Source organism: Mobula birostris, chromosome 14 (assembly GCF_030028105.1).
Source record: "Mobula birostris isolate sMobBir1 chromosome 14, sMobBir1.hap1, whole genome shotgun sequence".
Taxonomy (NCBI): domain Eukaryota; kingdom Metazoa; phylum Chordata; class Chondrichthyes; order Myliobatiformes; family Myliobatidae; genus Mobula; species Mobula birostris.
Window position 1 is genome coordinate 54619516 of NC_092383.1, and position 15617 is coordinate 54635132.

The 15617-nt window shown below is 41.5% G+C and overlaps 1 protein-coding gene across 5 annotated transcripts in view; it reads right to left on the reverse strand.

Annotated features, from left to right (window-relative positions):
- The window catches only part of LOC140209915 (alpha-1,3-mannosyl-glycoprotein 4-beta-N-acetylglucosaminyltransferase C-like), a 163556-nt gene that overhangs the window by 19183 nt on the left and 128756 nt on the right, over positions 1-15617 (reverse strand). For all 5 annotated transcript variants that reach the window (XM_072278583.1, XM_072278579.1, XM_072278581.1 and 2 more), the window contains one exon: positions 235-390. In XM_072278583.1, coding sequence (XP_072134684.1) covers positions 235-336 — 102 coding nt within the window. In that variant the 5' untranslated portion in view covers positions 337-390. The remainder of the gene's footprint in view (positions 1-234; positions 391-15617) is intronic.

The window sequence follows — 15617 nt, forward strand, 5'->3', positions numbered from 1 at the left end:
CAAAATTGAAACAGAAAATGGTGAAAATACTCGGCAACAGTGGAGAGAGAAACAAAACTGACAATCCAGGTCAATGCCAACCTTGGTTGTGAAGCGTTCAACAAAACTCCCATTCCCATATTAATTTGTTGAAAAACAGCGTTAGCTCAATCTATCTAGGAACACAAGTGTCAAGCCTTTCAAAGACAGGTGCATAATGAGAAGTACTCACATAGTGCTCTCTAAAATACTCACCAGTGCACTTCCCTCTTCCTCCTTTATATAAAGATACACAAGGAGGCAAAGAAGCAGGGAGAGGCCAAGAGTAGTGACAGATCGCTTCCAGTAGCATCTCATTGCAGCAGGAGCTTTCCAAGTTGATTATGAGACAGGGCTGCTTTTAGTCTTGCTCTGAAAAACACACAGATGCTTGAGTTGAAATTGGAATCTCCAGGTACACATCCGCCTCCAATTTCACAGATTATGAGCAGAGAAACGGAGGGCATTTCAGATCGTCGCTGTAGTGAGCACAGTAAAAATAACAAGGGGATATTTAAGTGCTTGTATTAAGAGTTCATGTTTTCAAGCTCAAGTTTCGATGTTTTGCCATCTGGCTGTACATGTATACAACCAAACGAAACAACCTTCCTCCAGACTACGGTGCGTCCACAAAACATTTATCACACACAGCACATAAAACAAGATATTACCACACATACGTTAATAAAACACAAAACAGTGACTTGAGAAACCACGGCGTCAGCATCCATGGAGCCTTCCTCATACTGGGGTCACTGCTTTTGAGGGATCAATACCCTAAGACATAGGAGCAGATGTAAGCCATTCAGCCCATCGAGTCTACTATGCCTTTTCAACATGGCTGATATATTAGCCCTCAATCCCATTCTCCTGCTTTCTCCCCGTAATCAAGAATCTATCAACCTCTGCTCTAATTATACCCAATAACTTGGCCTCCACAGCTGCCTTTAGCAATGAATTCCACAGATTCACCACCATCTGGCTAAAGAAATTCCTCCTTGATGAACCTTTGTCATGATGGCAGGGCATGTGAGTGCGGATTTAAGCAGATCTCGCAACACAGTCATCACTTTCCTACATGGATAGCAGCCATCGATGGTCCTTCCTCAATATGTTCATGAGCCTCACCTGAGCAGTTTTGAACAATACAATGGATCTGAGAGCAGAAGACGCCCCACACTGATAATAGCAGAAGGAAACAAATTAGAAAAAGCAGAATAACTTCCCATAGCACTTCAACACTTGAGGCCCATTTCTTCCAAAATGCCTGGAGAGCCAAATACTAACCAGGCTAGATGGTGCCATATTGCAATGTTACATTCCTCTGTACTGTCTGTATCCTCAGCAAAGAGCCAACCCCCATTTTGATCCCTAGGTATGTGCCTTTATTAATACCGGTCTTAAAGCATCCTCTCTTTAACTTTCAAAGTGCATTACTCTAAAGGCAATTGCACAAATTGGCCTTGTTTGTGGGTAAGAATCCAATACTCTAATTTTACTACAACAATCACTAATGATTTGCAAAAGGATCTGTCAGATTGATCCATTTCTGACCACATTGTAGACTCTAAACCAAAAACCTAGTAGATTGGAAACCTGTTTAATGCAAGTGTGTTTGACATAATTTCTGTCCTATTCCAGGACAGGTAATTGATAGCATGGAAGGACAATCCATATTTTTCTGCTGTGTACCTCCAGAGACTGATATCTCTTAAGGCACTTGTCACCAAATGAAAAAGAATAGCCAAGCAGCTAAATCACTCTATCTTCTCCACTCAGGAGATTGATAACAGGAGCACTGCATACCTTACAGTCTTGAAACAAGTGAACTGTATAAACCCCCACCCTACCAAAGTCATAGCTTTCCATGCAAAATGGTGTCCACAGAATATTCTTTGCAACATAATCAGCTCATGATTTGATTCTAATCTTGTGCTAGTCATTTTTCTTGTCCCAATTAATATGTCAGTATATGACTGTGTAACGATAACTCAGATATCTCCAGGTTTAATTGCAACAGAAACTTCATCAGATTCAGGACACATTTTGTTCACTTCCAAATTTTTAAACTTAATTTTTTTAATATAGCAAAACTTTTATAATGGTGGAGTTTATTTTAAACACAATAGAAATTAGAACTGTACAATTATTTAATCGAGAATGGTGAAGGATTGAGGCCACTAACTGCATCAACTGGGATTAAGTTGCTTTCCATTCCAACAGCTACACTTCCAGCAACTAAGGCTTTGCTTTATTACATTACTGATGAAAACATTTTACATTCTCCTGCCTCAGTCAATAATACAAAAAAAAAGTTTTGCTCTTTTTGATTGGACCAAACCTTTGGATTAGGAATGATTTGCCTTCCAAATTTGTGTCACGTCCTGAACGTGGTTACTAGTCTATGACAGATAAAATAAAGTACAAATACATAACCCTCAAGTCATTAGGAGAAAATTAATTGCCAAAGTGATTTTAAGGGTATTATTGGTTCAGTGGTAATACTGTTGCCCAGGATGGTACTTAATCAAGTGAAGTCTCTAGATATTAAAGCAGAGAATTTAGTTGCAATGATCAAAGAATGTTATACCGAATTGTAATTTACACATGCAGATTTTTTGGCAGGGCAACATATAATTTTCCTTTCTACTTTATGATGTCCTGCCTTACTTCCATTCCTCTAAGCCATGCATTTAACTCTCTGTCAAATTCTGCACACTAGCCGCTGCACTGAAGCCCTGTCTCTGCATCAAAAGTACAGAATTGTCTGTGAAAGGTTCCATTGATTCAATCAGCATTACATTGATCACACAAATCAGGTACAAGGGCAAAGCTGGATCAATATTTCTACAGTGTTTTTAGCAATCAGTGGGAAATAGGAGAAATGCAGGAACACAAGAAACTGGGAATAGGAGTAAACCACCTTTATTTATTAGGCCTGCCCTGCCTTTCAATTCGTTCATGGCTGACTTACGCTGACCTTAACTCCTCTTCCATGCCAGTCCCCCATTTTCCTCAGTAGCCCTATCTTTCAAAGTTTTATTTACCTTGCCTTAAATATTTCTAATCATCTGATCTTCACAGCTGAGGCGCTCCACCTTCTGAAAATAAATTTCTTTGTACCTATTTTAAATGGAAAAAACCCACCTCCTAATCTTGTAACTATATCCTTTCATTCAAGACTCTCCCACTAGTCTCAAAATTCTACCCTGTCAAACACCGTCCCGATAACGTATGGCTCAACAGGTCACCCTTCTGCTAAACTCTGAAGAATACAGACCAAAGCTGCAATGTCTCTTGATTATATCACCTCCTTCACTCTGGTGAATCATCTTTGCAAAACCTCCAAAGTTGCAAAATCATCTTTTGCCATATTCCATACGTGGCTTCAGCAACACTCTGTATCATTTGTGATTCCTCCCATCAACTTCCCCACGTTAACTTCCAATTGCCAAGATTCTGCCCAATGACTCAATCAGCAAGTTTACACCTGCTAGAAAGTGTACCCACATGGCATGGAAACTTGATATGGCTTGGAAAAGAAAGAATGCAAAACTAGTTTAACTAGAACAAAGCAATACTGAAGCCAGAGTAAACTTAGGTTCAAATGACATTCATCTGTATTCCTCATCCTTATCAGTGCTGATCAAAACTTGTTAGTGGATTTTACATGATTTCATGGGAACTTTTGTAAAACTTATCAGAATAAGTTGAAGGAACTTGGCCTTTACTTGTTGAAGCGAAGGAGGATGAGATGTGACCTGATAGAGGTGTATAAGATGATGAGAGGCATTGATCGTGTCCATAGCCAGAGGCTTTTTCCCACAGCTGAAATGGCTAACACGAGGGGGCATAATTTTAATGTGCTTGGAAGTAGGTACAAGAGAGATGTCAGAGGCAAGTTTTTTCACACAGAGAGTGGTGGGTGCATGGAATGCACTGCTGGTGATGGTGGTGGAGGCCGATACAATAAGTACTTTAAGAGAGTCTTAAATCGGTACATGAAGCTTAAAAAAATAGAGGGCTATGCGGTAAGGCAGCGGTCCCCAACCACCGGGTGCGGACTGGTGCCGGACCGCAAGGCATGCGCTACCGGGCCCCGAGGAAACGATATGATTTGGCGATATGAGTCAGCTACACCTTTCCTTATTCACTGTCACGCCCTGTTGAGCTTGAACGCACGCGAGGTTGTTACCCGCGCGTCATCCACGGGAAGGAGATCAACTCCTCAAGCTTGCAAATGACGGCAGGCTGAAAAGTATGTTTGACGTAACATCTCTGCCGGCATTCTGGATCAAAGTCAAGGCTAAATATCCTGAGATAGCCACGAAAGCACTGAAAACGTTGCTTCCATTTCCAACATATCTCTGCGATGAATGTAATGAAAACTAAATTGTGGAATAGACTGGACATAAGGAAATCCCCTCAAGTATTGCTGTCTCCCATCACCCCTCGATAGGACCGTGTTGTTGCAGGGAACAAGTATTCAGCCCAGGGCTCGCAATGATTCAGCGATATTGGTATGTTGCAATGATTTTATATTTTCATATGAGGAAAATATGCGCAGTGTGTGTAATATCCAAACGTTACTTAAAATGTTATGATGCTAATATAAGTGACTTATATAACCATATAACAATTACGGCATGGAAACAGGCCATCTCTGCCCTTCTAGTCCGTACCGAACGCTACTCTCACCTCGTCCCACCGTGCTGCACTCAGCCCATAACCCTCCATTCCTTTCCTGTCCATATACCCATCCAATTTTTCTTTAAATGATAATATCGAACCTGCCTCTACCATTTCTACTGGAAGTTCGTTCAACACTCATTTCAAGCTCCCCTGATAATTGACTTATCGCTATTTTCATGCGAGGAAAATATGTGCTGTTTTAATATTAAATTCGTTAGATAAACCCTATTAGAAACGAAATTGAGTGTATTAGCCACTTATCGCCGATATTCCGGTCGTGATTAACACCCCCCCCCCACCCCCACCGCCAACAGAATCGGCAAAAACGATTTTTAAGAAATCGGGACTGTTACGTACCCCGTAACTGGGTTGCCAAACCAGCAGAAATGGATCACTCAGTTGGAGTCTGGATTACTAGAACTAAGGAAGTTTTATTAAAGAAACAAGCAACACAGTACTCTAATCAAAAGGATAATGAATGCAACAGTTCAGCAATGATAAACATACATGTACACAGAATCAAGATAACAGGATCAATCAAGCTCTATCGTTGTCTAGGGGTAAATGTCCAGTTTCAAAGTGACGCAAAGTTCAGTTCAGTTCGCAGTAATCGCTGCCGTGGGAGATAGACAGTGTGGGGGAAGGAGAGAGAGAGCAAAACGAATTAATATTCAAAACGACTTCCACACAGACCTCCGCAGTCAGCTTTCGGGCGAGTCCTTTGTGATGTCATCTGAGGTCACCAACCGTGACCCCTCCGTTTCCAGATACGATCGTTTCTCTGCAGTGAACCCAGCACCCAGGCAAGGGTGGACACACATCAGGTTCCCGCCGATCGTGCCTTTCCACCCTGAGCGTCTATGGCTTGATCCCGCGATCAGCCGTCCAAAAGCTTCCCACCGACTTGTGAGAGGAGCACCGCTTCCAGGGTCTCGTTACCTCGGGTGTCGTGTGTGTCCTGCCTTAGCGAACCTGTCCCTTTTTATCCCCCTGCTGGGGTATTGTCTGTCCATCACTTCAAACAGTTCAGGGTTCAAAGGGGGAGCCGCTCTTGACAGCTCTCCTTCCTTCATTAACTTCTCCAAATGCTGCTCCATTGTTTTCCTTATCTCTCTCTCTCTCCTGAAGACAAGTGGCAGACCAACTGCTGATCCCACTGGTGCCAGCACAGGGCAGCTAACATCTTAATCTATGTGTATTCTTGTCACAGGACGTACACGCATACACAAGTTACGCATGTGCACTGGTGCCCGCACAAGGCTTCATGGTCATTGTAGTCTTTCTCGGGGTAAACACTACGTATTTGACTGCTACCCTTGTATGTTGGCAACCCTAACCACAACCCCCCACCCCAATCGGCCGGTCCGCAAGAATATTGTCAATATGAAACCGGTCCGCAGTGCGAAAAAGGTTGGGGACCCCTGCGGTAAGGTAATTCAACGCAGGTTCTAGAGTAGGTTGGCACAACATTTTGGGCCGAAGGGCCTGTAATATGCTGTAGATTTCAATGTTCTATATTCTAAAATGAGCAATAACCTAGTTTGATTCCCAATTCCCATTATGTTGTTGGGCCCATGGCCAAGTGGTTAAGGCGTTTGTCTAGTGATCTGAAGGTCGCTAGTTCGAGCCTCAGCTGTGGCAGCGTGTTCGTGTCCTTGAGCAAGGCAGTTAACCACACATTGCTCTAGTGTCTTGTGTGAGGAGTGGCGCCCCACACAGACTTCCAATCTGCATCTTGTAAGGCACGAAAATGCCCGACGCAGGCCTCTCATGGTCTGAGATGGCGTTCCCTCCCTCCCTCCCACTATAATCTCTGGAGTGATCCCATCCCCCACAACAATACGCCAGTTTCTGCTCCTAATCCCATCTCATTTGTAAATTGGTTCTGATACTTCCTCCCGACCTCCCAAACAAACCAAGCTTCACAAGGAGGATCAGCAGAATCGTACAGTTCAAATGAGGCCTTTGGTGGCAATTGTTCGTTTTTTTTGTAATGGATTAGAATTTTTACATCTTCCTATGGGGAAAAACAAACATCAGCATCTACCCATGAAACAGACAAAATATATATAGACTATATACAATCCTTAATGATAATAAAAATCTCTCCATAAATGAAGGCTTCTAATCAAGGGCATAGAGCAACAAACGAGTAGCAAATTAATTTGCTCAGAGTTAGAAAATAACTAAAGATCTGCATCTGTGAAACAGGTGAAACCACACACCCCATATACACTGTAAGACACAACCCTTTTAAATAAATTTTGCAATATTTTGTGAAGTTAACTGACCTGGTTATAGAGACAACATCTGTATTCCTGCTCATCCACTGCAGCCTAGGCTGCTCAATAGGGACATTACTGCTTTGAATGAGCTGCCAAAGGGTTCGTTTTGAATAAAAAATGTACCTGGCGGTAAATCAACTGTTGGAATAACTCTCAAATAACTTCTGCGTGCTTCCTTTAATTAACTTTCAACTCACAAACCTGTTCACTATAAAAGATTAACAGCTAACACATTGCAGCAGTAATAGGGACACATATTTACCAATTAAAAAACAGCTTTAATTGGGAGAACTTTCAGTACCGAGGGCCAACAGCTTTTGTTAATACAAAGGATCTCCTGTTTAGTATACTTGTAAGGATAGATGCAAAATTGTATAGAAGGGGAAGCAAGATAGTAAATTCCAAATATGGCTTCTAGTGATGTACAGATTTTTATGATAAGCTTCAATGATGCATGTATTAAGGAAGGAAGTACAGAGCAAAGGAGGGGAGAGTTCTTGCAGGAAAGTGTTAATCTCATTTCCAAGCAATCTCTGTTTGTGAGCAGTGACATAAAATCAACGGAAGCTGCCTATTCTTATCCAACCAATAACTAGAACAAAAATGGAAGTACAGAATTCATGTTTCAGCTCAAGAATGCTGAGCTAACTCCAAACCTACAAGCTCACTTTCAAGGGCTCTATAGCTCATTTTCTCAGTATTTATTTTAATTATTTGCACAAATTGTCTTCTTTTCCACATTTGAAGTTGGTCAGCCTTTATGTACAGTTTTTCATAAATCCTACTGTATTTCTTTGTATTTACTGTAAATGCCAACTAGAAAATGAATCTCAAGGTAGTATATGGTGACATATATGTACCTTGATAAGAAAGGTACTTTGAACTTTGACCCTTTATCAGAACTGAGAAAGCAGGTTAGTTTTAAGTTGCAGAGAGAGTGATAATGATTGGCCATCGCAAAGGGAAACTCTGATAAGGTGAGTCCAGGTTTATCATAATGATAAAGTCAATTGAAGTTATCTGCACTATTATAACAAGATACCATGGAAACTTGAAAAACAGTACCTAATTTTTTATCTAGATGGGCCGCAGACTTTTAGGCTCAATATTGAATTCAACAACTACAGGCAACTTGCCTTCCATCATCCTGAACATGCTCTCTTCTTGCTGCTGCCATCAAGGAGGAGGTACAGGAAACCTCAAGAACCTCAGTACAGGCTCAGGAACCGGTATTACCCCTCAACCATCAGGCTCTTGAACCACAGGGCATAACTTTACTCACTCTATCATTGAAATATTCCCACAACCCAAGGACTCTTCATCTCCTGTTCCTGATATCCATTGCTTACTTATTATTAATACTATTTCATTTTTTGTATTTGCATAGTTTTGTTTTCCTTTGCACATTGGTTGTTTGTCCATCCTGTTGTGTGCAGTCTTTCGTTAATTCCATTGCGTTTCTTTGTATTTACTGTGAATGCCCGCAAGAAAATGGATCTCAGGATAGCAGATGGTGACATATAAGTACTTGAATAATAAATTAACTTTGAACTGGCCAGTTTTCCTGCCCTTTGCATATTACCTCAATTTTATCTCTCTCCAATACAAATGTCCTCACCCTATCAGGTATTTTCTTTCATCATCCGTTTCTCTGCCAGCCTCACCGTACCTGGTGTATTGTGTACAGTTTTGGTTGCCTGCTTACAGGAAATGCAGCATCAAGTTGGAAAGAGTGCAAAGTAGAGCACCACACTAGTGTAGCAGTTGGTGTGACGCTATTACAGCTTGGGGCATTCTGGAGTGGAACTCGGAGTTCAATTCTGGCGCCCTCTGTAAGGAGTTTGCATGTTCTTCCAGTAAACTGTGAGAGTTTCTTCCCTAGTCTGAACACGTGGCAGTCAGTGGAATAAGTGGTCATTGTAAATTGTGCTGTGATTAGGCCAGGGCTAAATAGGTGGGTTGCTGGGTGGTGCAACTCATTTGGCTGCAAGGGTCTGTTATGTGCTGCATCTCTAAATAAATAAGGTGCATGAGAAAGTTGCCAGAACTAGAGGTCCTGAGTTATAGGGAGAGGTTGAATTGGCTGGGACTTCACACATTCCAAAGGAGAATAAGGAGAGTAAAATCATGAGGGGAATAGACTCTCTTCCTGGGGAAGGGAATCAAAAACCAGAGGGCATTGGCCAAAGATAATTGTCGTATACACAAATACATGTAGAATGAAAAGCTTACTTGCAGCAGCAGCGTAGTTTAAGGTGAGAGGGGAAAGATTCAGAAGGATCTGAGCAACAACAGCTTCACACAGAGAGTGCTGCATATATAAATCAAGCTTCCAGAGGACATTTAACAACAACAGGCATAACAACAACATTTAAAAGGCCCTTGCACAGGTACATTGATAGGGATGGGGGCCAAATGCAGGCAAATGAGACTAGTTTAGATGGCATTAAAAAAGTTGGTTGAAGCGCCTGTTTCTATTATGTATAGCTCTATAACTCAAAATTAACTTTGGCCTTTTTCTCGGTCCTGAGCAGGCACCTTCAGTTTGAACCAATGACCATTTCTCTTCTCCTACCCAGTGATTCCAGTATTCTGTTACTTGGTTTCCACCATCTAGAGTTTGTTTTTCAGTTACTTGTTTTTAATAACTTGTAGAGATAACCAAGAATGAAAGGAAAATAAGCCACGTGTTTCTAATGCGGATGTAATCAGCAAACCAGATGCAAATCATACTAGATTTCAGTAGTAACGTTTTACACTCATTTCTGTGCTAGCTAGTTTGTATATCACCAGAAGTAAAATCTGCTACAAACCAATCAATCACTGATTTAGATTATTTTGTAGTTTTTTTTTGCCTGGGGAAACACACCTTGATTCATGTACAGTAAAAGCCATCCAGCATAATTATACTACGATGGGTTTAATCACAAAGCAAGCAATTTTGTGTGAGCAATCTGATTTTAAAACTGACTCCTGTTCCCTTGTGCTGTCAAGCAGATGATGTCAGGATAAATTGATTAACAGGTTAAGTATCAAGACTGCCAAAACACCGTCGAGGGAAACCTTATTTGTGCATTTATGTGACATGATGACATTAAGCTGGTTTTCATGTCGGGTCAGAGACTCTGAGGAAGCCCAGCAGCTACAGGGGCCATATCTTGATCATTCTGCATGTGATATCCAGAGGCTCCTATGTTGCTGTTCACCAAGTAACAAGATAGAGACACAATCAAAACGTCATTTATAGAATCAATGTATTGATTATAGAGTCAATATAGAATTATAGAATCAATGTATTGAGTACAGAAGATGGAATGTTATGTTGATAACATTATGTTAAGACGTTGATAAAGCCTAATTTGGAGTACTGTGTGCAGTTTTGGTCACCTCCTCATAGGAAAGATGTAAACAAGGTTGAAAGAGTACAGAGAAAATTTACAAGGATGTTGCCGAGTCTAGGACAGTATTTTTTTTCAGAACATAGAAGATTGAGAGGAGATTTGATAGAGGTATACAAAATTATGAGGAGTATAGAGAGAGTAAATGCAAGCAGGTTTTTTCCACAGAGGTTGGGTGGGACTACAATCACAGGTCATGACTCAAGGGTGAAAGATAAGAAATTTAGTGGGAACATGAAGGGAATCTTCTTCACTCAGGCTATGTCCACGTTAGACCGGATAAATTTGTAACCAAAGCTTTTTCTCTTCGCTTTGACCCTCTGTCCACACTGAAACGTCATTTTCCTCCCCCAAAAACGGAGCTTTTCTAAAACACCCTCCAGAGTGTTTAAATCTGAAAATGCTGGTTGGGCGTTGTAGTGTGTATGGGGTAACCGGCTATTTTTAAAACCGCTGTCATGACGTGCCGGAACAAATGGTGGTGGCAGTGTGACATTTCATTGTTTTCTTGAACACAACCTCCAACATCACCACAACAATATCTGACAATAGATGTGTAACAGCCTCATGTAACATTGTATGGAAATACAAGATAACACTGATGCAGACATATTTTATACATTTAACAAGGTGCTTTATTAATGTATTGCTTGTGCAAACATTCAATAGATGCAATTGTCACTTTTGCCCAGTAACTCGTTTTATTGCACATGTTAAATACAGCAAAATAATACACAAAAACATGGCAAAAGTAAAGGCAAACAAATGAGATAACACCAAATTTCACTTTTGCCCAGTAACAAGCCTTATTGCATTTAGTTGTAGCTGTCATCCCTTTCATTGGTGAAGAAACTATGGCTGTAGGAAATATTTCTGGATAAACCTGCACCAAGTCTTTCGTTTGGCAATTTCCTTTTAAGTTTTTCTAGTCTGTAACTGGACAAACACGCACCAAGTATACCGTTTCCTCTTCACTTGTTTTCTGTGTGTCCTGCGCATGCCCAGTAGGAGGAGATTCGCTCAAATATCAATTTTAATGTGGACGGAGGTATTTTCAAAAACGCCTGGTTTTTACGTGAACAACAGGAATTCTGCAGATGCTGGAGATTCAAGCAACACACATCAAAGTTGCTGGTGAATATAGCGGGCCAGGCAGCATCTCTAGGAAGAGGTACAGTCGACGTTTCAGGCCGAGACCCTTCGTCAGGACTAACTGAAGGAAGAGTGAGTAAGGGATTTGAAAGTTGGAGGGGGAGGGGGAGATCCAAAATGATAGGAGAAGACAGGAGGGGGAGGGATAAAGCCAAGAGCTGGACAGGTGATAGGCAAAAGGGATACAAGAGGATCACGGGACAGGATGTCCGGGAAGAAAGACGGGGGGGGGGACCCAGAGGATGGGCAAGAGGTATATTCAGAGGAACAGAGGGAGAAAAAGGAGAGTGAGAGAAAGAATGTGTGTAAGCAGGATCTCCCAGTGGCCACACATTTTAATTCCACGTCCCATTCCCATTCTGACATGTCCATCCACGGCCTCCTCTACTGTCAAGATGAAGCCACACTCAGGTTGGAGGAACAACACCTTATATTCCGTCTGGGTAGCCTCCAACCTGATGGCATGAACATTGACTTCTCTAACTTCCGCTAAGCCCCACCTCCCCCTCGTACCCCATCCGTTATTTATTTTTATGCACACATTCTTTCTCTCACTCTCCTTTTTCTCCCTCTGTCCCTGTGAATATACCTTTTGCCCATCCTCTGGGTCCCCCCCCCCCCGTCTTTCTTCCCGGACCTCCTGTCCCATGATCCTCTCGTATCCCCTTTGCCAATCAACTGTCCAGCTCTTGGCTCCATCCCTCCCCCTCCTGTCTTCTCCTATCATTTTGGATCTCCCCCTCCCCCTCCAACTTTCAAATCCCTTACTCACTCTTCCTTCAGTTAGTCCTGACGAAGGGTCTCGGCCTGAAACGTCGACTGCACCTCTTCCTAGAGATTCTGCCTGGCCTGCTGCGTTCACCAGCAACTTTGATGTGTGTTTGTTTTTACGTGAAACCGGCGTTTCCAAAATTACCTGGTCTAGTGTGGATGTAGCCACAGAGGGTGGTGAGAGTGTGGAATGAGCTGCCAGTACAAGTGGTCAATACAAACTCGATTTCAATGTTTTAAAGAAGTTTTGCATAGGTACGTGGATAGTAAGGATATAGAGGACTATAGTCGCGGTGCAGGTTGTTGGGAGTAGGCAGATTAAATGGTTTTGGTATGCAGTAGATGGGCCAAAGGGCTTGTTTCTGTGCTGTACTTCTCTGTGACTCTATAAGAGTGTAGTCACTTTACAGTTGAAGTGGTTGATGCAATGTACATTTCTCATAGATACAGCTGTAAGCCCCTTACCGGGGCTTGTATGCAAACTCAGCTCGTTAGCCAGCTCTGCTAACAACCGCGTGATTCAGCGGTGAGCAGGCCACCTTCCATGAACAATATACATCTGGGGTCAGTATGATTTGGGGTTCAACCAAACAGAAACATCGTAATGTTCCGATTACAGAAACCTTGATTAGACGAGTGCTGTGTAACTACTGCCCATGCTCAATTACCGGTCATCAAGAAATAACATTGGTTATGATCAAAATCATAACGAAAGTATATTTACAAATTTCAACTTTATCGAAGTTATTTAGAGAAAGAAAAGAAAGAAAAAAAAAACAAAAGGGCCCATTACAGTGAAACCAGTCTAAATGTGCACATAACATTGGAGCTCATATCTTCCAAAGCCAGTGTAACTGGTACTCATGGTCCCAAACACAAGGCCTGCATGGAAGAACTAGCCATCATTCAAACTTCTCTTTAAATCCATCTCAAACAAACTAGCTCCCTCTCGGGAGTATTGGCCCTTCTCCTTGGAGCCATTCATCCACACAAAGCAATTCTTGCAAAGGGAACTCTCCTTCCCATGGCATTCTGCAGCATCTTCCCTCCTGTCCTCTCTGCAGTTCCCGCCAAAAAGACCTCGAACCACACTGCTGTCCATCACAAATCTCTCTCCACCCCGCACTCTCTAGCGCTTTCTCCAGATCCCACCATCCTGACTGGCTGACGCAACATTCCTAAGTTGAGCAGTGGGGCTGCGTATCTTAGCCAAAACAAAAACATTCTACCAGCAGGACACACTGCTTTTGCAGACAGCTGCTGAAATTAAATACCTACAGCATAGTAGTATAAACCGTAACCAGGGCATTACATTGCTTTAAATCTAAAAATATGAACTTGTTCACTGCTTTATCTACCCTATAAGTAAACTCTATATCTCAGCATTGTAGATGCTGATAATTCATGTGGATCACTTCACCAGTATAATATAATAATTATAAGGAACATCTCCTGAACAACTACAACACTAAACTTTGCAAATAACTTTAGCCACTACAGTAGTTCTAATTTTCAGTCAATTGCCACACACTATTAACTCAATCATTTTTTACTCTATTTACTCCCTTTGCCATTTGGCTTTCATTCACTCTTACTAACTGACTTTCCCTCCAGACACTGAACCCTTCTCTTTCAAGTCATGGCTCTTGAAATTCGTAAGTCACCTTCTCTGACATTTCTCTGGAGTTTGTAGTCCAATTTGAATTTGGTTTACTTCATTTGCTAAGTCTGGAGACATGAAGTGGTTCCCCAGTATTCATGCCATCTCATTCACTGCAACAGCATCACCTGACAAAATGAAAATGACCTCACTACAGCACACTGCATTGTCCTTCTTGCCCCGATGTTATTTGCAATGGTGCAGATGTCAGATACTGACACACGTTCAGCCAATTCTCTTGTCCAAATGGATCACAGGCTTTTCTTCCATATTTGCTTTCAGGAATTGAAATATTCCAATTGCTCAGAAGTTGCTAATTAGCCATTCAAGTTATACATTGAAGATCACCTTTTAAAAATTGACTCTCAGCTCTAGGGACATCTCAGTCTAATTTTCAATCTCATCTCAGCTTTGCTTTACAGTGGTGATCTTCAAAGTATTTCAGTACGACTGTAAAGCTATATTTTCCGAAGATACAAAAATAGGGGGAGGAGCGGGTAGTGTCAAGGGAACAAGAGAGCCTGCAGAGAGATTTAATTTAGGGGAATGAGCAAAGAAGTGGCAAATGAAGTACAATGTTGGAAAGTGTATGGTCATGCACTTAAAGTAGAGCTGTCGCTACTGTGCAGCATATTTAGTGCTACTGACCAAGGATGAACAAGTTAAATGTTTTTGAGAGTCTGGCAACCCAATATAAACTTGCATTGGATTTACACGCATTGGGCCATGAGGAATCATTGAATTAAATTTAAAATGATCTGCTTTGCAATGAGCTGAATGACAGAGGGTGAAAATTGGGAGCCACCCTAAAGACCAAACTAGACTTTTGCAAGTTTGAACATGAAAGCACTCAGGAGAGTTTAAATGAGAATGCAAGCTTGCTGACTAAGGGGATAACGAAGTTGGAGTCCAAATGGGCAAGGACTACAATGGAAGGGCTGAGGACGTAGGATCTATGAAGACAACTTCAATATAATTTGGATGGCTAGCATTTTCACAGCAATGGGAATATTTGCAATTCTTGATATTTCTCTGATTCGGCTTGCCTTACACTACATTCTAACCACAAAATTACTTATCTCTGCAAGTACGTATTGAGTTTGGCTACTTGGTGCAGTGGCCACCAGATAAGATGACTGTTAATCACCAGGATAGCAAAAGGCAAGAAATTTTGTGGCCATGTACCCACAGGTAACAGCTATGAAGCAGCAGCTATGTTTTCTGACTGAAGGCAATTTTTCCACTATAGGCAGTAGAAAAAGGTGAAATTGAATTGGCTGATGATGAATTGACTTGGTGAAGATGATTACATATCATCTTCCATCAACCCATTTCTCTTCTACTGCCTTCAACAGGAAGGATATATTGGTTGTAATGGGTGTCTAATTAATATCAGTCTTTCAACACAATCACCCAAAATTTAAGTTATGTCACATGCCATTCTTCTACAATTTTAACCCATCCTTTGGGATCATTTTTTTAATGGAATGTCTAAAAAGAACATTAAGGTGGAATAAAGAACTGATTGTGGTCTTCAGAAAGCATAGGACCTAGGAACACAAACCAATCCTCATAGAGGGATCAGAATTAGAGTGAGTGAGCAATTTCATGTTGCTGGGTGTCAAAACCTGAGAGAATCTA